At 40.6% G+C, this 23501-nt stretch overlaps 2 protein-coding genes across 3 annotated transcripts in view; one reads left to right on the forward strand and one right to left on the reverse strand.

Annotated features, from left to right (window-relative positions):
• The window catches only part of NEK1 (NIMA related kinase 1), a 48997-nt gene extending 46638 nt beyond the window's left edge, over window positions 1–2359 (reverse strand). For both annotated transcript variants that reach the window (XM_037389567.1, XM_037389577.1), the window contains exons 1-2: window positions 2294–2359; window positions 20–168 (exon numbers count right to left, since the gene is read on the reverse strand). The gene's annotated coding sequence lies outside the window, so the exon portion shown is untranslated. The remainder of the gene's footprint in view (window positions 1–19; window positions 169–2293) is intronic.
• Window positions 2360–3615: 1256 nt separating this feature from the next.
• CLCN3 (chloride voltage-gated channel 3) overlaps window positions 3616–23501 on the forward strand; it is a 71189-nt gene continuing 51303 nt past the window's right edge. Inside the window, 2 exon segments of the mRNA XM_037389638.1 lie at window positions 3616–3780; window positions 18464–18639. Coding sequence (XP_037245535.1) covers window positions 18480–18639 — 160 coding nt within the window. The 5' untranslated portion in view covers window positions 3616–3780; window positions 18464–18479.

Raw genomic sequence — 23501 nt, forward strand, 5'->3', positions numbered from 1 at the left:
ATAAATAATAATCACTCACCTTAGAGATGTTTATTTCTTTAATAACATACTGTTGGCCATTTTTCTTTAGCTTTGACAAGAATTGCTTTCCCAAAGGATCCTTCTCCAATCTTTCGCACTTTAATATATTTATCCATAGTTATCTTCTTAAGGCATCTCACTTGAGTACTAGGCAAAAATGCACACACCAGATTTAGTTAGCTGTAGTTAGTCATCAGCCTGCCAGGTCATATTACTTTTTTTTTTAACTCAAATGTTAATCCATTTGTCTTTTCAGTTGTGTCACATGCTTTGCAGCTTTTCTGTAAATCATCTACTTTTAGTCTAAATTCTATTTTGGTACAGTTGGCTCACTTGGTGTAGAAAAAGGTCTGCATGCTAAAATGAGTTTAATCTTTTATATGACAGACAGTATAAAAAAGGAATGTGTTTATCTTCAAATAAAGCAAGCAGTCAATGCCATATCTTCTGAATCAGCTAGCACACATCATACAGAGCTATAACATCTGGTTAGCAATCTTTCATTCAGCTTTACTTGGAATAACTATGACGGTGGGATCCCACCCTGTCTTTTCTCAAGAAGCACCAAATCCAGTATTTTGGAAGTTAGTCACTATAACGAAGCCAAAAATGGACTGAATTCAAGAGGTCCCCATCAAGTTTAAATCATTATTCAATGTGGAAAAGCGTGACCCTAATTCTGACTGAAACAAAGATAATTTATTTTTCCATGTTGCTTATAAATTAATTTAAAGAATGGTATAAATCGGTATTTTAGATATACTATCTGACCACTTAGACTACCTTTTGAGATTAAACAGATTACTCAGATGAATGCTGATGGTGTTTAAGGTTCTGTGTCAAAAAACACTTTGGTAAAAACAAGATATTAGTGAGCTGCACTTGGAAAGGATTGCAATATAGAGGTGTCAGAACAGCAAACAGAATTGGCAAAACAAAGACCAAAGTGATACATGTCAAAACAAATTCAGAGTGGACTAAAAGATCATCTTTTCTACATGAGAAAGAACTTCCATACCCTGAGGAAGTTTCTGTAAGCTGAAAGAGACAAAGGTTTCTAAGCTTTTCTGCTTCCAAGCCTCATTTGAGAGCACTAACAGCACTTGTGCTTTGCTGAACTCTACTTCCTTTCGAGAGGAGACCCCTAACAGTCCATACTACACACCCATCTCAAGTGAGGCTCTTCTCCCTGATTTGGGACCATTTTTTTTGTAACAGAATTACATGCATCAGACACAGATGCTGCTAAAGTCTCAGGAAGATGAAGGATCCATACCATGAAAGAAGACTAAAATGAATAAGCTTGATTAGTGTAGCAAGACAAAATACAAGAGAAGTGAAGTAATCTTTTCCGCAAAACAGTAGATGGGAAAACAACCGCAACTAAGGATAAAGGCCAGGAGAGAAAAAACTGAAAATGACAGGCCTGAAGTGTCTTAGCATCTTAACATTTTGCACTGAAGAACAGATAACTGAGTGTCAAGTTGCACTTCTAAGAAAAAACAAAAAACACCCCCCCACAGACTCAACATCAACATCAGTATTCTCTTTTGGGGAATAGTAAAACATAGTAGATGGGTCTCAGTTTTAACTTCACATGGCTTTACTAAGTTCTCTTCCTGCCCCCGCTTTGCTTATGAAACAACCTATGCTGTACTACTGCTAAACCAGCGGCATTAGGCATAGCTTAGGGCTCCTACTGCACGCTGTTCTGTGCAGATATGTACAGTCAATAAGCAGCCTGTGGATGGTAAGGTACAGTTCAGTCAAACAGAGTACATACTGTACAAGTTGGGTGGCTTATTTTTACCCGTGGCATGAGAAATACGAGTCCGAGAAAGCCCACCAGTGCTGGCAGGGCGTTGGCCTCCCAAGCCCCTGGACAAGAAGTCATTTTATCCATCACGGACACGCACGAAGGCGGCTTGTGCGCCAGGGCACAATTCACACCCCGAGACGGCCCGTCCTACGCTCGGCGCCGAGAAAGCGAGGCGACAAACCCGAATCGCACGGCTAGGCCACGACCGGGCGGCCATCAAGCAGCACCGCGCAGTGCCCACCTGCCCCAGGGCAGGCCCCCACCCGGCCAGGCGCCCGGCAGGGCCGCGCTCCCCAGCCGGGCCCCACCAGGCCACCGCCTCCGCACAGCTAGGGCAAGACCGGTGCCAGGGCGAGAGTGGCAACTGGGAACCCCCCGCCTCAGGGCGGCTGAGACAGGCGGCTGCTGCCGGCAGCCCCACGCCCGGCCCGCCCCACCGCCACCCCAGCATACCTCCCCGCTGCGCACGCCGCTGCCACTGCCGCTCAACGGAGCCTCACGCCCGCCGCGAGCCCGCCCCCCAACCCCTATTGGCGGGCCCGCCCCGCAACTCATCTCCCATTGGTCGACCTGTGCCGGGGCGGGGCAACAGGTCTGCCCGACCGCCCTTCCCGCCTTAGCGGTGCTTCACCGTGGTAACGCACGGTCGGGGGCGGGGCTCCGGCGGCGCCTGCGCGCAGCCGCGGCGGGGCGGGGAGACGGGGCGCCCGCTCTCCTTGGGACTTGCGTTTAGGGATTAAACAATAATAATAGCAATAATAATCATTATAATAATGAATCAACTATAAATCTGTCAGGTACCAACTACAACCCAGCAGACCGCGCAGCCTGGCACCGGCGGTACGTCTCTGCTCAGGGACTTCCCCGGGGAGGGGTTTGCCCCGGGAGAGCCGGGCCGCCCGCGGCAGCTGGCTCCCAGGCGGTACCTGGGGCTCCGCCACTCCCTAATCAAAAGTGCAAGTGCGCGTTAACAGAGCGTGCAAGCAAATGTTCGCGAGCCAAAACGCTTTTTTTCAGTCTTCTAATTGTCTCGATCCATTCCCCTGTGTGCACGCTACAAGGCAGTGTTTTGTCTTGTTACCCTTTTATATAAGTGAACCAACGGATGTTTTATCATTTTTTTGCTGGAACCTGTGTTCTGTCCATGTACCTTGAGTAAATTCCTTCCTGGCCTCAGTACCGCGGCAGGCCCAGACAGGGCTCGGCCCGACTCAGGCCGGTGGTGCACCGGGGCTACGTGCTCAGCCCCAGCGCCGCCTTTCATCGGCGCATGGGCTTGGTCAGGGCGCGCCGTGCCCCTCGAGTTTGACGCGTCTTGGTTTAGCCAAGCGATGCCGCGATGTACCGAGCCGCCTCCTTCACCGGGGAAACCGCTATCCCCTCGGCATGAGGCACGGCGGTTTCGCGCTCCCCCGTTACCGCCCGCTCTGCGCAGCGGCGAGCTGCAGCCTGCGCCCGTAACCAGCCCTCCCAGAAAGAGCCGCTTCCCGCGTTACAGCGGAGCCTCCGGTGTGACAAGGGAGCCCGACGCCCCAGCGCAGCCGCAGCCCCGCTCCCCCACGGGGCGCGCGCCTAACAGCCGCTCCCCTCAGCAGCCACAGGGAGGCCGCGCCCATCCGCGCGCGCGGCTTCCGGGGGACGGCGGGACGGCGGGACGGGACGGGACAAGACGGACCCGTATCGGCGGCGGACCGCCGGAACCGGAAGTAGAGGCGGCAGTGGTGACGCCAACTCCGGCTGCTCGGCTGGCGCCGAGCGGCGGCGCGCGTGCGTGGCAGGAAGCCCCGCCCCCAGGCCGCGGGGGCGGGGCTAGCTGCCAGAGCGACCGTTGGGCCGGGGGCCGAGACGGTGTCCGCGGCGTCTCCGCGACCCCGCCCCGCCGCTGCAGGAGGATGACCCAGCGCCTCCGCGGGGAGCAGCAGGCGGCGCCACCCGGACAGGTAGGGGCGGGGCTCGGCTCGCCTCCCTTCTCTTCCCTTCGCTCCGCTCGGCGGAGGGCCGCGGCGCGGGACGGCCACCGCGGCACTGCGACGTGACAGGAGGCGCCGCGAGCGGGCCGCTCGGCGCTCCTCCGCCGCCCTGGGCGCGAGCGGGGCCCGGGTAGGGTTCCAGCCCGCCCGCGGCGGGGCGGGGGGAGGAGAGGAGAGGAGGGGGCAGCCGCCGCCGCCGCCGCACGGCTTTCTCAGCGAGCCCCCCTCGCCCTGCGGCCGGCGGGAGGGAAGGGGCTGGCAAGGTGCTTCCCTCACGAATCCCTCGGCTTGTGGGCCGGCCTCCCCCGGACCGGGCGGGCCGGCGTGAGGGGGAGCGCCCCGCGGCCTGCACGGCCTGTCACCTCTTGTTACCGGCTGTGGGTGCTGTGTGGTAGCGCTCCCGCCCACGGCAGGGCCGGGGGAGACTCGCAGCCGCCGCACGGCAGCAGGGGGGAAGCGCTGGTCGCCTTGGGCTGACCGCTCGGTTCGTGAGGCGGCAGCTGCACGGGAGCGTGAGGCAGCGGGCTCTTGGAGCCCCTTCCGTGAGGAAGGTGCTCGTCAGCGAGGTTAAGATTGTAGAGCGGTGGCGTTCTTTCGCGTTGTTTTCCCTGCTTACCTAAAATCCTTTCCTTTCCCTATCCAGAACCGTGGAGCTGACTGTAAAGCAAGTATGTATCGGTTCTCACCCGAAATGAACAGCTGCAAGTGTGACAGTGGGAAATGGTGTGCTGGTAGCAAAATAGATGTGTTCAGTGTTGAATAGTAAATTTGCTGTGTCACACTTTAAAGTGCTCAACCAAGTAAAACAAGGCCTTAAAACCAAATTAAAAATGTTTCTGGTGCTAAACTGTGTTAGAATAGCCACTTAAAAATATTTTTTGAAAGATTTCCTGAAATGCTAATCATTTGGGTTTTAGGACAATCTTTTGACGTTGTGGGACCTCTGAGGTTCCTGGTACAGAGTTTGTGAAAGAAATGAAGTTCATGATTAAGTATCAGAAGTATTGGTGCTTTTTGCTTTTGGACGCCTTGCTTCTTGGTGGAACTGTGAAGGGTTTTATGTTCTGTTATCCCTTGGCAACATTGATGCTTCTTTGCAAAAACAGCTATTGGAATGAAGGACGTGCTGGTGTGATAGTTTTGAAAGCAGATAGTTATCGATACTGTTTATTTAAGGAAACTTCAATATACTGTAATGTAAAAATAAAAATATCATTTGTGTGTTATGGGAAACATACCTTTGTGAGGTAAAATAAGGCCCTAGAGCTCTCCAATTGTCACTCATTTTTGCTAAGATAAGTCTTTCACTGGCTAACTGATGTAAATTTAATGTCTTGTTGGTTGGCAAGCAGATGCAACTTGCTGCTCTGTATTCTGAGTTGTCAAAATGGGAAGTGGTTCTGCTCTGGGAAAACTGCAATTAGGTTGAAACTTACAGCTTAAAATAATACGACTTTCCATCTGCTCACAGTGCCTGTGAAAATAAAAAGTATATAGTGCCCAGAAAAATGGAGCTTGTTTTTTGTTTGCTTCTGTTTAGTATTGGTATCTGAGTCCTAAAAATTCTTTGTCTGACAATAGTAGATGTCATGCACAATGTGTGTTTCAGTATTTCTAGAAATATATTTTCCTTCTTCCATGATTCCCAAGGCTGTCTTTGCCCAAATCTTTACAACATCCTCTCGGTGAGTGGTTTACAATACCATCGTTCTCTCTGTGGTGCATACTTGCGAGTTAATGTAATCCTGGGGTAAATGTCCTCTTTCACTTAATATTGACTTGTAATAAAAAGCAGCCTATCGAAATACTCCATGGGGAAAAAACACTTGAAGCTGTTGATCTTTGTTCTTCATGACTGCAATGCTCTGAGCCACTTTATGAATTTTCCTGCGTTTTTCTTTTGTGTTTGTATTTCCTCTTGTGCCCTCTTCTTGTATTTCCTCTTGTGCCTTCTTCCACACCTGATGTTTGTCGCAAACTGATGTTTCAGTAACCTGCAAGTGAGAACCCACTGTGTGCTGGCTTCTATGAACAGCGGAGTCTAACTGCATGGTGTATGTTCTGTCATTCACTGAATATACGCTTTGGCTCTCCCCCCCCCCCCCCCCCCCCCCTTTGCTTTGGGTGCTTTGTGAGTGCGTGTCTTACTTTGCTATTTGAACAGCAGAGTTGCATTCTTGGAACGCAAGCACTAAAGCTGGGACAACTGTTCCAGATTCACAACCATTGCCAAAAGGCGTTCTAGGAACATTCAGATATTTTTCCCTCCCCTTATTTAAGTGACTTCATGTGCACGTGGATAAGTATTACTGTGCAGATCAAGTTTTCAGTGTAAAGCCTTACAATAATTCAGCAGTAGGGATATTTTTTAACTTGGTCACAATAAAAAAATGGAATAGCTCTACTGTTGAAGACATTTGTGCCAGAAAGAATAGTGCTAGTTTGAGTTGTTTGAAGTGTTAATTTCCTCATTCTCAGACACTAGGTTGCACATTCCTAAATTTCTTGCTTTGGCACCTCCTTGGCAGCAGCAGTAACCCAGTATCTCTGAAAGCAGTCGGCAGCAGTAGCGAGCATGTGCGTGAAAGCACTTACACACCCTCCCTGCTAATTTTCCCGAAACTAAGATTTTGATTTTACACCTGCGTGCTCCAAGAGCAATTTCACAATTCTGTGCTCCCTGTGTCAGGCTTTCCCTTATGTCATAATGTGAAAGTGCAGGTTCTGTGTTGCCTGATTTCCTGAAGCTGTTCAGGTGTCAGGCCATCTTTTTACACGCCAGGCTCTGCAAACTGAAGATGCTCAGAATGTTGGAAAGTTGACAGTTATAAATTTTAGTAGCTGTTTAACTTGAAACTTGCTTTTGCATTTTGGAAGCTTTTAAAAAGTAATCTGAGAGAATAATGTTTAGATAAACCAGTGCTCATTTAATTTGATTCTGATAAGAAGGTTGTAAACAGACTGTAAAAAATTATATTTGTTGGGGCAAGTGCTCTGCTCTAAAAAGAGAGAAACTGAAAAACATAAAATGTTGAGATAATGGTCACACTTAATGATCTGATAATATCTGTCATAATCAGAGGGAAGAGAGTTGACAAAGTTGCTGGGCTTCATGCATAATAGAAAGGATTCTAGGCAAAACTGTTAAAATAGTTGTAAATCTGTTTACATCTGAAGTGTCCTTACTTGTATTACGTAGTAAGTGATCTTGAATAGGTATTCCTGAAAGAATGGCAAGAAGAGAATTTGTAACTTCATAGTGGGTACTGGTGGTTATTTTTAATGACTTGCAGAGCGTCTAGCCCCTTGAACTTTCTAGACATTAGAGTTTTTTGTTTGTTAAGCATTTTGTTTGGGTTTTCTAGTTACAGGGGTAGACTTACTCTGGAAGGCTAAGGAGGAATAGTAAATTAAAAAGTGAATTAAGTTCAGTCCTAAAGCACAGACCCTTTGGTAAAAATAACCCTTGCTGTTATTTTTTTTTCTTATTTTTGGTATATTTTGATAAATTTCTCTAAGAAGTTAATGAAAGAGGAAGTATTCAAATGTGCATTTTGCTTGTTTGTACTGCAATACAGTATAATGAAGAAATCTTTCCTAATAGAAAGAGTAAAAATGTAATTTCACTTCAGTAATTTGTTTAAATAACAGATAGAGCTACTGAGGTGACAATATTTTGACATCCTGACAGTTAAAATTGAAGTACTTTTTTTTTTTTTTATGAAAGATAAGTTTGTGTTTGCGTTCCTTCCACTCCTATCTCCAAATTTGTGTTCTGTGCCAGATTTTTGGGGGTTTTTATATTATATCTGAAGTTCTTGATCTACTGCAGCTTTTTCCCTGAGGTTTTTGTTATTGATGTGTCTCATGGATGTGTTTGGGGAAAAAAGAAAAGCATGTTTCTCCATATGCTTCTGAACATGCTTATTTTCAGTTTCTGAAAAGTGAGTCTACAAATGTTGGAAAGGGCTATCTCTGGGAAAGAAAATAGAAGGTTGTTTTTTAATTATTATTTGACTTTTTGCTGCTTGTCTTGCAGAAAACTTTTATTCTCATATGGAGCACTCAAGAATGAGTAAACACTTAAAATCGCTATTGGTCTTACAGGCTTACCAGTTTTCTTCTGTTTTGTGCCAATGGGAATAGTCTCTTAACTTAGGCAACAAAGCATGTAAGACTGCAGAACACTTGAGGAGACATAACAACCTGTGCACTGAGTATTCACATTATTACCACAGTAAAAAAAAAACCTTTTCGCTTTTTGGATAGGTAGAGTATGGATTATTTTTTAATAAATTCGATTTATCAACCTGATAACTTCATGCTTGTGGTAACTGACCTAATCTCATTATGTAACACATTTAAGGTAACTGACCTTGTGTACTCTGTTAGCTAGAAGTCTATTGCTTAATCTTTTTTCTGTAATTTTCAAAATTAATAATGTCCCATGGAGCCAATTTCTTTATTACTCATCAAATACCCATCTCGATTCTTGCTTTCAGCTTGATACCACTATTTAACAGTAATAACTGCCCTCCAGACCCTCCTACCAGAAACTTGTCTACCATTTGTAGACCCTGACATAGTACACATAATTTTAGAAGTTGCACTTGCCAACCAGCCAAACAGGTTTTACAGCTGGAGGGAAGAATATTCAAGTGAGGAGAACTTGCTGTGCATTCAGAACTGCTAACACACTTGATTCCATGAACATTTCACTTCTGGTGGTGTTTGTGCATCTAGGGTTTCAATACCTTTTTAAAAAAAAAAAAAAGAAAAAAGAAAATTACCAAATTTCCTTTGGTTAGCAAACATGTTTTTGTTAAAAAACGCAAACAAGCCGTTAACAATCTTCTTTATTAACATCAGAGGTTCACAAGTCTTTCTTAATAGATATATTTATTTATTTAATCCTTTGAAGAGGACCAGAATTGAAAAGGACCAGAATGGTTGGCTACTGTATTTACAAAAACAAGGTGACTTCTGTCTAGTACAGCCAAGAAGGTCAGCCATGAGCCAGATGCGGGTGTTGATGCAGATCACTTCAGTCCTTCCTCACCTTGCTGCCTTGACACTGCTGCTTGAGAGGATCCAGAGCAAGAAAAAAACCCAAACCTTTTGCCAGGGCTTCTAGCCTTGAAGTTTGAATAGCTCTGCATCTGTTTATTACACGTACCAAGAAGAGCTCCCAGCCTTTTTTATTTTTTGATGACCAGGGAATGAGTTCCTCATTAGCTGGTATTTTCTTCTCTTTTTTTGGTCTGAAAATCAGTATGGGGAGAGTAAATAAAGAGGAACCACCAGGGGTCCCCACAGGATTTCATAAGCAGTAGTGGCATGCCTGTGCTGTATTTCGGAGAGCTCTATCGGATTTTTTTTCTTGGTGTCAGGGGCTTTAGTGTGTTTTTTATAAAGCAATTAGGATTCAATACAAGGACTTTAAAAATATATGGTAGCTGCTGTTATTGAGAAGATGCTTAGAGTTAAACTGGGAATAGTGGTGCGTTTTCAGATTCCAATTTGACAATCCTGAATTACAATTTTGGCAATCAAGAATGAATACTTTTCATGTGCTTCTCTTTCTGCTGGTGTCTGTGCTCTCATGTGCTCTCTGTCTTGGCTTGCAGAGCCTTTTTTCTTGATGCTGTCTTACTGCCTTTAAAGTTTCTTTTTCATTCCTTGAGTACCTTCAGATCATTCAGATACAAATGTATTGAACTTGGATGAAATTTTCTGAAGGATACTCAACTCGGGTGTGACCCTGAACTTAAGAACCAGTGCAAATAGCTAAGGACTGTTCAGTGCATGTCTCTGAAAAGATAAAAGTAGTATGAGTAACAAGACTTCTGTAATTCTGGTGGTGTGAAAAAGCTCTGCTCCATTGTTTGTATAACCCTCAGATAACTGCAACACAAGTCCATATTAAAAAGGAGCAAAGTCCTTCAAGCATTTTGGAGAGAAGGTTGCACACTGTTGCTGTGTCATTTCATCGAACTAAAAATGAGCATTGTGGCCAAAGCCTCCACAGACAAAAGTTACATTGTCTGCAATGGAACCCACAGTCATAGTTCCTGCCCTTCAAAAGAAGAGTATTGGCATTTTACCTTTCAGTTGTTCAAAGGAATTTCAGTGTTATTCTCATCTGAAAATGATCACAGAACGAACACCAGAGATTTTTGTGCTATGGTGACTCTCCATCTTTTCTTTCCTGGACCTAATATTTGCAGGTATAGGTACTGACCCATTAGTTTAGAAACAAATACTACATCTTGTGTGTATTTTAGCCTTCCTTCAAAGTGGCAACCATGGATACAGTCGTTTACCATGACTTGGCTAAGGATTAGTACTTGCCTGTGAAACTTAAGGTTTTGAGTTATATTTGCTTTTATATTTAGTTCAGGTTCATGCTAAGGGATTATGTTCCTAGCTTTTTTTTTTTTCTTTTTAAATTGTTAACTAAAATCCCCTTTAAGACCTTACCACTTCATGTAGCTGTTTATCACTCTGTGTGTGTGTGTGAGGCTACTCTTCAACTATGATGGCAGAGTTTTTTCTAATGTATTAATAAATGAGGTTAGTGTAGTAAATTTAAATCTGAGTTTTCAGCTAATCCAGCCAGTTTTGGTTAAAAGCAATTAAAAAATAATTGTTAGTAACTTGGTGAATGTGAAAGAAGCAATCCCTTCCATCAGGTAGGCTAGTATCTTTGTGTAAGGTATTACAAGTCTTCAGTCTCACAACTATGGGTAGCCATGGCCTTGGTGGTTAAGACATTTTAAAGTGGAGATGAAGTAGTTTTGAATACCTTATACAAACTAACGTCAATGCCCTTAATGTTTGGAGTCATATGACTTAGAAGCATGAGTTCAGTATTCATCCTGTAATTAGGCTGGCAGTTCTTAGGTTGGGTTTTTTTTGGTAAAGCTGAGATGATAGAGTGCTATAAAAATGAATATTTATTATTGATTCTCCTTTTGTGAAGATCAGATTTAGTGGTGATATTCTGTATTGGTATGTACCACAAAAAGCAAAAAAAAATTCAGGCTGTTGTTATGTTAAGCTTATATAACTAAGAATGGTAAGATTCAGTAGAATCTAGAAAGTAGATATGAATCTGTTTTCTTAAAGTTTTAAAGCGAAGATTGTCTTTGTGCTTTACAATTATTATCTCTTCATGTAGTTTTGTCTGTGTGTTTCTGCGTTTGTCCTTGCTTTCTTTCTTGTTTAAAGAATATTTGAGTGTGTCTCTTTCCTTCATGAATATTAATTTTATTTTGGAAGTAGCTGTGAATGGAAGTAGACTAAGCTTTACCTATGTATGTTTTTGGAAACTTTATTTTCTATTCCAGGAGTACCTGCTATGTAAAATCAAATGTTTTATTTTGTTTTTTAAACTCAAATAGCTTAAGCTGACAGTGTTCTTTTGTGACTTTATTTTTCTAAATATCACCTAAAAATTGAGCAAGATTCTTTCTCAGTAAACAACTGCCATAGGAGCAGTTCTGTTCCTTACATCAGTTAAGTTAGTTTCAGGTGGATTTTTGAATGCTACAGAGAATGATCTTCTGTGTATTTATTTTTCTAAGGTTAGCATATGTATTCCCTAATTTTTGACAGTTTGGGTTCTTGGGCATCCTTCAGACTTTTTGTGGTCTAAGCTGACTTGAGAAAGTTCAGGAAAGCTACTGTTTCACTCCTTTCCCATTCTGTATGTGGTTTCAAGTGTAAGATTTTTTTGAGCCTTTTTATGAAGAAATAGTCTGCTAGTGATCTAAAAATTGCAGTGAGAAATTCCTCACAATTTGTTCACTACTTCTTCAAACCTGGAGTTTGGAAGATGAGTAATGTTCTTATCTTGCTTAACTCTCTTCACATGACAGGCAAAATGAATAAATGGAGGCTAGGTATGCTGGGTCTGCATAAAATGGGAATGTAATTTTGATGCTAGTGGGACTGAGGATGAAAGAGTGGCCACAAGATGGTCTTTATTTTAAAACTGTTGTAAAAGTCAGATTGATTCTGAGCTCAATTCTTCTTGAAGGGCAGGTTTATTTAAAAAATAAAAAAATACACTGTATTATTTTAAATTAACATAATATGGGAGGTTTGGAATGAAGTGTTCAAAGCTGTTCTGGACTGCTTCCATCTTGTAGGCCATTCTGACATACCCCCATGTATGGAATATATGTGAAGATTTTGAGTGTGGGGAATGTTTCTGTCATCTACCTGTTCTTAAAGTGTGTGGTAGTTGGATACTTTTTTTAATAATATCATGTATATGGAATTCCTGACTATTGCATAACAAAATCAGTCTGGAAGGTTCTCGCTAGTTAAAAATGTTTTAAATCCTGTAAAAAATTTTGTAAAAATATTTGTAAAAATATTTTTAGCAAATGACTCTTCTGTTGCTATCACTGCATTTCCTCTACTGTAGAACACATTCTTATGTGTAAAGATTGTATTATTAATTTTAATGTCATCTGCTTTTGGTTTATGTCTGCATAGCACTTCTCACTAGATGTCCTCATGTAGGGTTTGCAAGAAGGTATGTGTGAGTTAGGGAACAGATGACTGTCTTTTAGCTCTTAGCTGTTAGTACTGAACAGAAAAATTGACTATTACACTGATTTTTAGGGAAGAGCTCTTCTGTTAAAATCAGTAATTGTGAGGTTTTATTGGTTTGGTTTATGAGGTTTTTTGGGTTTGTTTATTTTTAGTTTGGTTTTTGTTGTTGGTGGGTTCTTTGTGTGTTTACTTTCAACTATTTGAAGAAGGTTTGTAATCTGGAAGAGTATATTTAAGTTTTCATTCCACCCTCCCCTATGGGGAAATAACAAATTTAAGATGCCTTTGTTTCCTGCCACCCCTTTGAGATACAGGAAAGTGGTTTTACGTGTTTTTTATGGGACAACAGAGCACGTACCCAAGATTTACAGATTGCTCAGGTTGACTGACAACAAATGTCCTGTAAATCAGACTTCTTAGTGTCCTACTCTGTCTTCTCCAGAGAAATTTATCAGCACTGGAAGTGGTTTGCTCAGCTGACTCTTCTCTGCATGACCTTTTATATAGAGAGCTTGAAAGATAAGCAGGATGTGTGGTGTTTGAAAGCAGAGAAGTGCATGGGGTACTAGACTGTGCAGAAAACTGCAATAGCCTTATATGCTTTTTCTCCTACTAAAATAGCTGTTTCTGTGCTCATCTCCTTTACCAATGCTGTTCCTGCCTGCATTGTATTTAATTAGATCTTTCACAGTTCAATATAGCTGTATAGTGGTTACTTTCTTCCCTGTTCCTAGTCATAAGAGGTAAGACATGCTGCTTTAGCTGCCTGTTCTTTAGTTTTGTGGTTTTTGTTGGTGGCTTTGTCTTGTTTTCAGGTTTTTTGTTTAATTTTTTTAGTGCCAGAGGCTTCTCTGTTGACATAGTTTGCAGGAGAGTTTTGGTGGGTCACGACATCCTGGAAATACCTTAGTGATGGAAGTGTGAGAGGTTAGTTGCAACTTCTTCACTTTGCAGTCTTTTTGTAGAAGACTTGTTTATGTGACTTGACTCAAGTTCGTTGCCTGTTCCAAAGGCTTCCTGCATATAGCTTAGATTTTTCTTTTGCTTATTCTTACAGTGCATTACTGTGGGGTTTTTTTGGTTTTGTTTTGTTTTTCAAAGATAATCTGAAGCATTTTTGAGTCTGCTGAGGTATCTGGACTGGAGTCTGGATCAAGATGCTTCATAGAAATAAGTTAAAGGTAGTATCTTTAATGTTCACATTAATCCTTTGCAATCTCTCTTCAATTTTTACAGTAGTCTAGGTTGAAAAAAAGGCTTATTACTTAAATATTTACTGTAACTAGCATTTATGGGGGTTCTGGTGTAGGGTTTTTTGTTTGCTTTTCCAGGACACTAGGTTTGGCTAGCATTCAGCCAGTAGCTTTTTTTCCCTGTTTACAATTTCTCTTGAGTAACTTCCTTCTTTCCCCACTTGTCTTCTAGTACTCATTTGGATAGGGCAGGGAATCTGTGAAATGAATCTGATGTAAAATGGCAAGTTGGCTGGTTAGTTCTCTCTTCACAACTCTGCAGGCATTTGCAGCCTCTCTTGTATGAATGCCCTCTTCTAGTATCCACAAAGGATAATCTGCACCAGAGTGGGTCAGGCATGATACTCGTTCTCTTCTGGCTGTTGTAACCATAGCAAACTAATATTCCTTACTCTTCCTTTTCTTTATTGCTGTTGCCAGCAATCTGTTTCTGAGGAGGTGTCTGCTCTCTGTGTCCACGTCACTCCATTTTCTTCACTCAGGCAAGGCAGATGTCTTACCAGCTAACAGCATTTTGAGGTCACATGAGTGTACACGTGGAAGTTACCTTGAATGTTTAACACAGCTCAAGATAATGCATCCCTGACTTCGTATCCTAGTTTGTTAAACAAACATTTTTCTTAAAGGCACACAAAGAAACTTGTTGTTTGTTGACATAAGCTGTCCTGTCCTTACCTGCCCCCGTCCCCCCCGTCCCGTCCCCCCCCCCCAAGTTGCAGGTAGTGGTGGACAACTTAGTAAAACTTAGTAACTGACATGCTCTCAAGAAGTAAACTTTTAGTCCAATGTGAAGTTTATTGAACAGTTAATAGCGTCCTCATGGTCTTAGTTTCCTGCATTCCTGCTTTTGCTGCATGCTGCTGTGAGGCAGTATCTGTAACACAGTGTCAGATGCAAAGCAGTTGGGGTGCTTGACTCTGGAAATTTAGAGAATTGATGTACAGTTCTTGGGAATCTTGGTTAAGGTCCTCAAAATGAATAGTTTTGGTATTAGAGCTTTTGTTTGACTGCTGGAGAGGTCTGTCAGTGGCAATGTCTGTGGCAGGATACATGTAGTGTTTCAAAACAAAAAGAGAAGGCCTGTAGTATCGTGCCTATCATGTAACTGCAGGCATGTATGTGCCAGAGGAGCTGGCATGTGGAATCATGTTTGTGGAGATATGATGCAGGGATTCTTCACAGTGTGCTTGGTCTGGCTCCGGAGAGTCTGTTGGTTTTGTTTGTCAGTTACTAATTGATGGAACTTCCCCTTCCACTGTAGTCTGAAAGTATTTTCTCAGTTACAGGAAGATTTAATATCTGTAATCCACTGTTCTGACATTTATCTAAAGTGATTTAAAAGGCATCCAAAGAGAGTGTTATTTCTCTTATTCTGAATAGCAGGTTTATAGTAAGATTAACTGAAGCTGTGCAGTTCAATATAAAGAAAATTGTATCTTTTTTTTAAAAAAGACATGTACAGTGTTCCACCTTTATACTGTAATAAATATTTCTGCTGAGAAAATTACAGGAAAATGTCTTGATTAGATGAAAAACCTGTATGTGGCTTCCAAACTGGGTACAACTAAAGACTAAGCTGACTTTAGCCATGCCTCAATATGCATCAAACCTAAGAAGAAATCATTAAAAAGAGAACTCACTACTCATGCCTCCTTAATTTGCATCTGTTAACACCATAGAGTCCATTCCCTCACTCAGTTAATTGCTTTTGCTAGTTGTGTTTCTGTCTGTGGTTTACAAGAGAGATACTTCTCACTTTTGCACACTAACGGTAAGGATCTTAAAGAGTTTTTGGAGCAGTTTGAATTTGAGTTTGGAGGCCTGGGCTTGACGCAAAAGTAGCGGTTGTTTTGAGGTCTAGATTTGCTGCCTCTCTGTTTTGATAAATTTAGAAACAACTTTTTGTGATTGCTAACTGAATGGTGATCTTTCTTCTTCTTAATTGTTCTCTCCTTTGTAGCAAAGATTACTAAATAAGTGGAAAAAGAACTACTAAAAAGAGTCAGTTATACAACAGGAGAACACAACAGACAAAAACTTAACATTGTGTTACAGGGGAATTTTTGTCTTGTGCTTTTTTTCTTCTAGTGCTGTTCCTATGGACAAGGCAGGAAAGTGTTCTGTCTCCTTGTAAAACTCATTAGAATGTAGAAAGTCAGATGAATGTAAAAGTAATAAAGATTTCACTCAAGCAGGAGGCCAGCTGGTAGATGAGTCTAGAATATAATTTCGTTGCATGAAGCAGGTGAAGGAAAGTGACCAATGATGCAGCAAGTGGAATCAATTCTAGGAAGTCCCAATTTCTCATTTCTGCTCTGTGTGTGGCTTCTGTTTATGATAGTACCCAACTGGTACTGACAGGGTGATACCAACAGGATTTTCTGTGAGCATAGTAATGAAATAGACTGGTTTTGATCTGACTTTTTTGGGGGCATGTTCTTTGTAGGTACTGTTTAATTGGAAATGCCAAAAATTACTGTGTGTGAGTGAAAAGTTAGTACCTGTTGAACAGTTTTAGGTGTACCTTCTGAATAAATTTAAAATTGATCTGATCTATTTGTGGAAAAAATGGAGATGCTTCCATTGTTTCCAGATACAAGCCACTGTGTTTTCAAATAGGATATGCTTCATAATATGGCAGTGTGAAATTTTTTGGCTGTCGGTTAAGAAACTTTCCACAGTGTCTGAAAAATGGTAGAAGATAAGATTTTTCACATAAAGATGAATGGAAAAAATGTATTTGAAGGGAGAGTATGTTTTAAATTGTAAATATTCAAAATACTTTTTTAAGGAAATGAGAATGAGTAGAGCCGAAGGGATCTGTCTTGCCCAATAGCAGATCTCTAGGGAAGAGTATTAAGAACCAAACAAGCATATGCACATCTCCAGAATGCACTCCTAGCCTCCAGCATTTCCACCAGAGGTGTCATCTTTAATAGCTTTTCATGATTTTTTTTTTGTCTTCTGTGACCTTGTTAGGCTGCTTTATGAACCATCACATACTTCTGCAAAGTGGCAAAGAATTCACCACTTCCATACATGCTGTGTGAAGAATCAGCCCTTTATTCTCTGCTTGTCACCTCACCTCTTTCATTATGACATGTAGGGACTATTGAAAACCAGCTGATGCTCTTCACCTTCTTCATGCCACTTGTGATTCTGCTGACATCTATTGTATTGTCTTCTATATTACACCTCTTCCAGACTGAAGAGCCATGGTTCATTTTGTTGCCCTGTAGAAGGAATGCTATTTTTCGCTCCGTTGTCACTGTGCTCTTTTGTAACCTTTTTCAGCTCTTCTATAATCCTTTTGAACTTCTGGCACTATGTAAAATATTTAAGGTGTGAATGAGCTGTGGATTTGTACAGGGGTTTAATGAAGTTCTCTCTCTTAACTGATAATTTTTGTATCAGATTAATCTGAGGACTGCTGGTGCAGGCTGAGCTCTTTCTTGTAACTTTATTAGTACATTTGTGAACAGTAGTAATGGGGTCAGAGCCTGTTGCTTTATAAGGTGAGATTGGTTCTGCTGCCTCATCACCATGTGACATTCATATTTACCTGTACAGAATTTTATGTCATCATCCAGCTGCACAATGCGGAGACTTCCTTCTGCAGCTACCCAGCAAACCTTGTTGCTTCATTTTTCACCGCTTCTTCTAGATAACTTAGAATGCTGAGCTGTTTGCCAGTATGGGAGAGCTGTGTCTGACCTCTACTAGTAACTCTTGATACTGGCCAATGAGTTTAGCTATACTTCACAAGGCTCAACAGCTGGGTAGCGGAGAGGGGTCTGAATTGGAAGTTCTGTTACCTCTTTTTATTGCTGCCAGCTGGCTGGAGGTTTACAGTGCATATAGCTTTGTATCAGTTACGGTGAATGTTTACAGAATTTGTGGATAGGTAGAGGAAAAAGGCTGTAAGGAAGAGATTTGGAGATGGACTGGGAGGTATCTTCTTTGCTTGGAGGGAATGAGACGTTTCTTATTACTGAAAAAATGCATGTTGAGCTGTTGTATGTTAATAAGAAGTGATGATATTTGAGAAATTATAAAGACAGAACTTCTTTGGATAAAGAAGAGTATGAAATCGAGATGTGATCATGTCTTGTCCTCCTTCCCACCCCAATCACCAAGTTACTTCTGTGGATTTAACTCTACAAGGCAAAGGAGGACTTGGCTTGAGTCTGTGAAAACTTGATGTATTAGTTTTATACTGAATGTGCAAAAGCACGTGTTGCTAATGCCTCGTTTTGTTTAAAAATAAAATAACCAAATAAAAGGCATATAGATAAGGGTTTTGAAAGCTTTGTGTAGACACAAAGATTTTGAAATGTTTTCCACTTCTAAATTTTCACTTTTCTGTGCAAAAGAATGAACAGCTGTTTGCACGGAACTATGGCTTTAGCCTGCCATCTGTTTCACTCCAAGCAGACACAGTACAAAGGTACCATGACTAAAGAAACTAATTTTTTAACCTTAAAACTGGCTGGATTTTGCACCAGCTCCATGGTACGATGCAAATTCATACGCATGGGGCATGTACATTCCAAACACCTGTGCTTCAAGTGAAATACTTGCATGATGATAACACTGAAATAAGGAGAGTGCAAGGAAGGGGGTAAGGAGACATCATTCCATTAAAAAAACAATAATGTGTAAAAGGTTCTGTATATAAAATGTTCTGTATTACTGCTACTTTATTTGTAAGTTGTAGTATTGTGACCTTAATATATTTTCCCCAAAGCATGAAATAGAATTGTTTTATTTGATATAAACTTCTCGGTATTTTTTTTGCATATTCAAATAGAAAGTAACTCATTTTCTTTGTATAGGTTATAAAGCAGCTAAATGGAGTCTGAGCAGCTGTTTCATAGAGGGTACTATCGAAACAGTTACAACAGTATAACTAGTGCAAGCAGCGATGAGGAGCTTTTAGATGGAGCAGGTGTAATTATGGACTTTCAGACCTCTGAAGATGACAATCTCTTGGATGGTGATGCATCGATTGGTAAGTTAATGTTAATTTCAGCTTAAGAAATTATCTGGGTTTTATTTTTGTGGTTTTGTGGGCATTGGATTTTTGGTTTGAGGCTTTTTGGTTTTTTTTCATAAACAGAACCAACCCTTTTTCATGACTAATTGCTGTTTCTCTTTGGTTAATCTGTCCTTCAGAGGGATGCTTTAAACCTGAAAGTGGCTGAAGGTTGTTCTGTGTGCTTGCTGAACTGTTAGATTGTGTGGGATGACTTCTGATACAAGGCAGTTACTTCTGGCAAATGACAATCTTTCTGTCAAGTAGGGAAAAGATGGCTATTCTGCAGCTATCTGATCTTTCTTGCTGCAGCAGGACTTTGGAAGTCGCACTGTCTTCATTATTTCTTTGGGGCAGAAGTTAACAGTCTCTTAATTGTTACTTCTAGAAATAGATTTATTTCTGCTTGATTCAGCTTCAGATCTGTAAAACAGGCAAAAAACCTTGTTAAGTAGAGGTGGTGTTAGAAGCAACAGAAAACGCCATAGGAGCTGAACTTTTGACTAGGTAAAAAGTTGCAAAGAAAACGTCCTACTGTGAGCACTGATAAAAGCACTGAAGTAATACAAAGCTTTTTTCCTTTCACTCCATTAACTGCTTTGTTAATTAAAAAGTGTTGACATTCTCTTAGCAGTGGTCAGAAATGGGACCAGGAGGGAAAGTAATTTCTGTCGAAGATATAGTAAACTTCATAAATCTATATTTTTGTCACTTCCTCTTACTTTGTTTGGTTTCAAGCTCAGCCTCAAGTCTTCTATCACCCATTCCTTCCCATTAACATTTAGGTGTCTGTCTTCCATGCAGAGTCTCTTCCTTCATGCATTTTCCCGTTGCCACACTTAGGAATTGGATGTTGGCATTGTACTAGATAGTTGTGTTGAATCATTATAAGCATCCTTCTCATCTGTATTCCTTTTGTCTGATTATATATGTCTTATTTAAATGATCTTATCCTTTAATCATCTCTTTATTAACATATTTTTGTTCTGTTGAGTCTAAGTACAGGTGAATTCACCATACAGAACCTGTCCCACCTCCTGAGGAAGGGCAGGACTATCCCGGTAACTGAAAGATCCCATGCTTGTCATCATTGCAGGCCCTCCAGAGCATGATGTGAATGCAGAGGCGTTACACCTAGCTCTGTGCTTTAGCTGGTGAACCCTGCCATAATCAGGAGCCCGGCTTAAACAGACAGATTCTGGTTTAAGTCTGTAGGACCAGAAGGATTTATGAACCTGGTTTCTTAGCAACATGAACAAAATGGCAATAATGTATCTGTACTTAAAATGATTGTGGAAATAATGTAGTCAAATTGAAAGCTGCATCATGCAGAATGTAGGCTTGGAGTACAAAGGAGCACAGTCATGAGCTTATCCGATCCGGGTAGGTTGCCATGGACAATAGTTTGTTCATCATAATTTTACAGGTTATGTAATGAAATACAGAATAACAGATTTAAAAAAAAAGAAGACCATGCAATGAGGAGAAAATGAAGGATTATAAAATTATCTTTTTTCCCACCTTTTTTTGGCTAACGAAAATTGCACTATAAACTGTACATATATTAGGCAGATAAAAAGCTAGCAATATGGAATTTCTAAAGGAACTGTAGTTTCCTCCCTCATTCAGAGGGCAGTTAGTTAATAGAAGATAGTAGGCTTGGTAAGTCCCTTGGCTGTTAGGACAGCAATTCTATAAAGCCTGCCCAATACTGCCATTCACATTACCACTCATGCTTAAGTACTCAACTGAGGCTTACAAAGCCATTGAGGCTGTTATTCAATGGTGAATAAATATGTCTTCAGTTGAAAGCATGTGGAATTAGGAAGAAAATAGGAAAGAATGCTAAAAATAGATTAGTATAATTAATATTATTAAGACCATTTATAGTCTTATTTATTAAGACTATTAATAATAATAAAACTACTTGTTTTACGTGGGAAATTCTCTTACATGGGACTAAACAAGTGAACTTAACTGAAACCAGTTTTCAGAAAGTCTTATCACCTAGACTTTTGGATTTCTTTAATAATTAAGTGATAGAGATTTGCCTTTTTAGTGTCACCTCTGATTTGCAATTTGAATGGATTTGTGTAGTCCCTTCTGGGGTTTTCAGCATTCTCTTAAAAACAATGCTGTACTACAATCTTGTTTCTCTTAACACCATCTGAGAGATGTATGTGATCTGTCCTTTACTGTGTCATCTGAGAAGAAAACAGAAATTGTGAATATGTAGTATTATATACTTAATGCATATATTTATATATGTATAGTAATTATATCGTGATTAATTATATGTAGAATGTCATGTGCCTGTTATGTTTTCCAGTAGCTGTTTTCTTTGCATAAATTTTAGACTTCTAGTGGCAGCATTATGGAGAAAAAGTACAATAGTGAAATTGTAAATTCTTTGAGCATAGTGTGTGTTAACATGCTAAATAATCAAATTGCTATGCATGTGGAGGCTTGGATGGCTTGCACCAGAGCTCTGCCTAGAAGGGATGCTGCCTGTCAGCTTTGATCAGAACTTGCTTTTGTTGCTTATCAAAACTGATCTCTTTGTAGTACTGAAGTTAGTGTTTTTTCTTGTTGATCTGCTGTCTAATGAGAAGTATGGTGACCTTACACTGATAACAGAAGTATCTGCCTCTTTGTATGGAGGATGTCTTACCAGTGCTTGTACGTGCACTGTACTTCATGTATGCAATCTGTGGAGATCATTTTCATCATGACTTATTTCTTATTTTTAGACTGTTTGCCCTGCTTCTTGCTAGGTCAATTTAAGCCATGTTTTACTTAAAGAACTGATAGCTTTGCAATGTTAATAGTTAAATCATATAAGCTAATATTTACTGGTTTAAATTTTATAGAAGTTCTATACTATTTAGCTTGTAAGAAGTTGTTACACTAGGATAGTTCATTAGGGTTCTGTCACTTGAATGGAGGAAGAAAATAATTATTTCTAAACAGAAGTGAAATCTCCAGTTTTGAAATATATTATCAGATTAATATTTTAACTGAGGAGTATGAATGAGAAGATTAAATATCTGATCCATTCTTTTTCTCTCAGCACTGGCTTCCCTTGCCTGTCTCTAAAAGTTCGAGACATAGTTCTTGGGTACGGGCTGAGCTTGAACGGTATAACAAGTCTCTTCAAATGTTCAAAATTTTTCCTGTTATGACTCTGGGTTAGCCAACTAGTGACGTGAAACAGAGGTCTCTCATATCATATAAACATTTCTCAAGTCTGAGTAAAATGACGGAGAGAGAGACCTGCATCAGTTTTCACTATTATTTTTTTTTTTTTAATATGAGTGTACAGGAAGCTCAGCAGGAGGGGGATTTTTGTAGTGTTGTCGGACTGCAAATTTTTCAAGATACCGATGGAAATCAGATGATTAAACCTTATTTGCAGTAAAAATTGTTTGCAAACAAATGATCTCACTGGTGTTTACACCTCAAGGTACTTTGATCTGTCTGTGGGAGTCTGGGTCCTGAATGAGCTTGGCATTCTTTTCAATAGCTATAGTGATGATTCTTGCTTCAGTTGAAGGCGCTTAGTTGCTTATATTGTGACTTCAGCGTGGAGACAGTTTACAGTCTGGCATATGGTGTTAACATAAAATTGGCAATAGTTAACCTTAATATGACAACCTGTAAACTGGTAATTCAAAAGCTGCTGCCACAGCTGCTACTACGTCCTTGCAGTGATAGCAGTGCCACTGAAAAAAAATAATATGCCAACGGGTCATGATGTAAAATGCTGGAGCTCTCCTAAACTGACCTTATTCATGAGTTGAAGTCCTTTGCCTAAAGTGAGAGACCAAACCAGTCCCTCTGCAGCACCCTAAATGCTGGCAGTAAATCTATGATATCGTGAACTAATATTATGGCACTATTTGAGAAACAGGATGTAACTTTCAGCACGTGCAGGTGGTTCTATATAATCAAGAAACATGTACCACATCAGAGGTTAATTATTCAAGCAAGATGTAGAGATAATTATCTTTTCCAGCAACACATGAATGTTCTTTCACATATATGCTCATTTCTATTTAGCTGTTGCAGTTTATAAAGAAAAGAAAGAATACAAAGAAAAGAATAAAATAACTTATTTCCTGTGTAAAGAACTTAAGTCCCTGTTATATTCTTCATGTGTGGAAGGAAGTTGCATTAGCAGATTCTTCCTGTTGTCCAGAGCTGATACGAAGAAGGGTGCTCAAAATCATTTTGCACCATTGACATAGTTTGTGTTTTCCATGCATGTGGTATAAAACTGACTTGACTGAACAATCATTATGACAGTTTGACATCTCTCTTTCCTAAGTTACATACGACCTATTTTCCAAGTTAGCAATATTTGCATTACAGGGCTTATTGTTATTCTAAAGTAAGGAATATATTTGCTCTCAAATGATGCCATACAAATTGAAGCATGAGACAACAGGACTTGCTCTGATCACAAGGGCAACAGTGAGTGAGGTACAGCTAGTTTATTTTTAATAGTTAAATTGTCAGTAACAGGTTATCATTGACTTTTTCCTGTTGGATTGTAGTTACAGTTGCAGACGTTTTGACTGTGTGCCATATTACTAATGCGGCTGAACACAGGATATCTGACAATTACAGAATCATGGGGGTGTTTTACTACTTTTTATTAGTAATGCATGAAGTTAATTTTGTCCTTCTGGAACATAAGTTGGTATACGTTATGCTTACATGGAGAACTGGCAAATTAGTAAAGTTCTTCCTTCAAGGATTTCAAAAGTACTGGCAGAAAACAAAAAAATTGACTACAAGATACTTAGGTTAAGGGGAAAAAGAAGTTTTTATCTTAG

The sequence above is a fragment of the Falco rusticolus genome, chromosome 1 (genome assembly GCF_015220075.1).
Source record: "Falco rusticolus isolate bFalRus1 chromosome 1, bFalRus1.pri, whole genome shotgun sequence".
Classification (NCBI taxonomy): domain Eukaryota; kingdom Metazoa; phylum Chordata; class Aves; order Falconiformes; family Falconidae; genus Falco; species Falco rusticolus.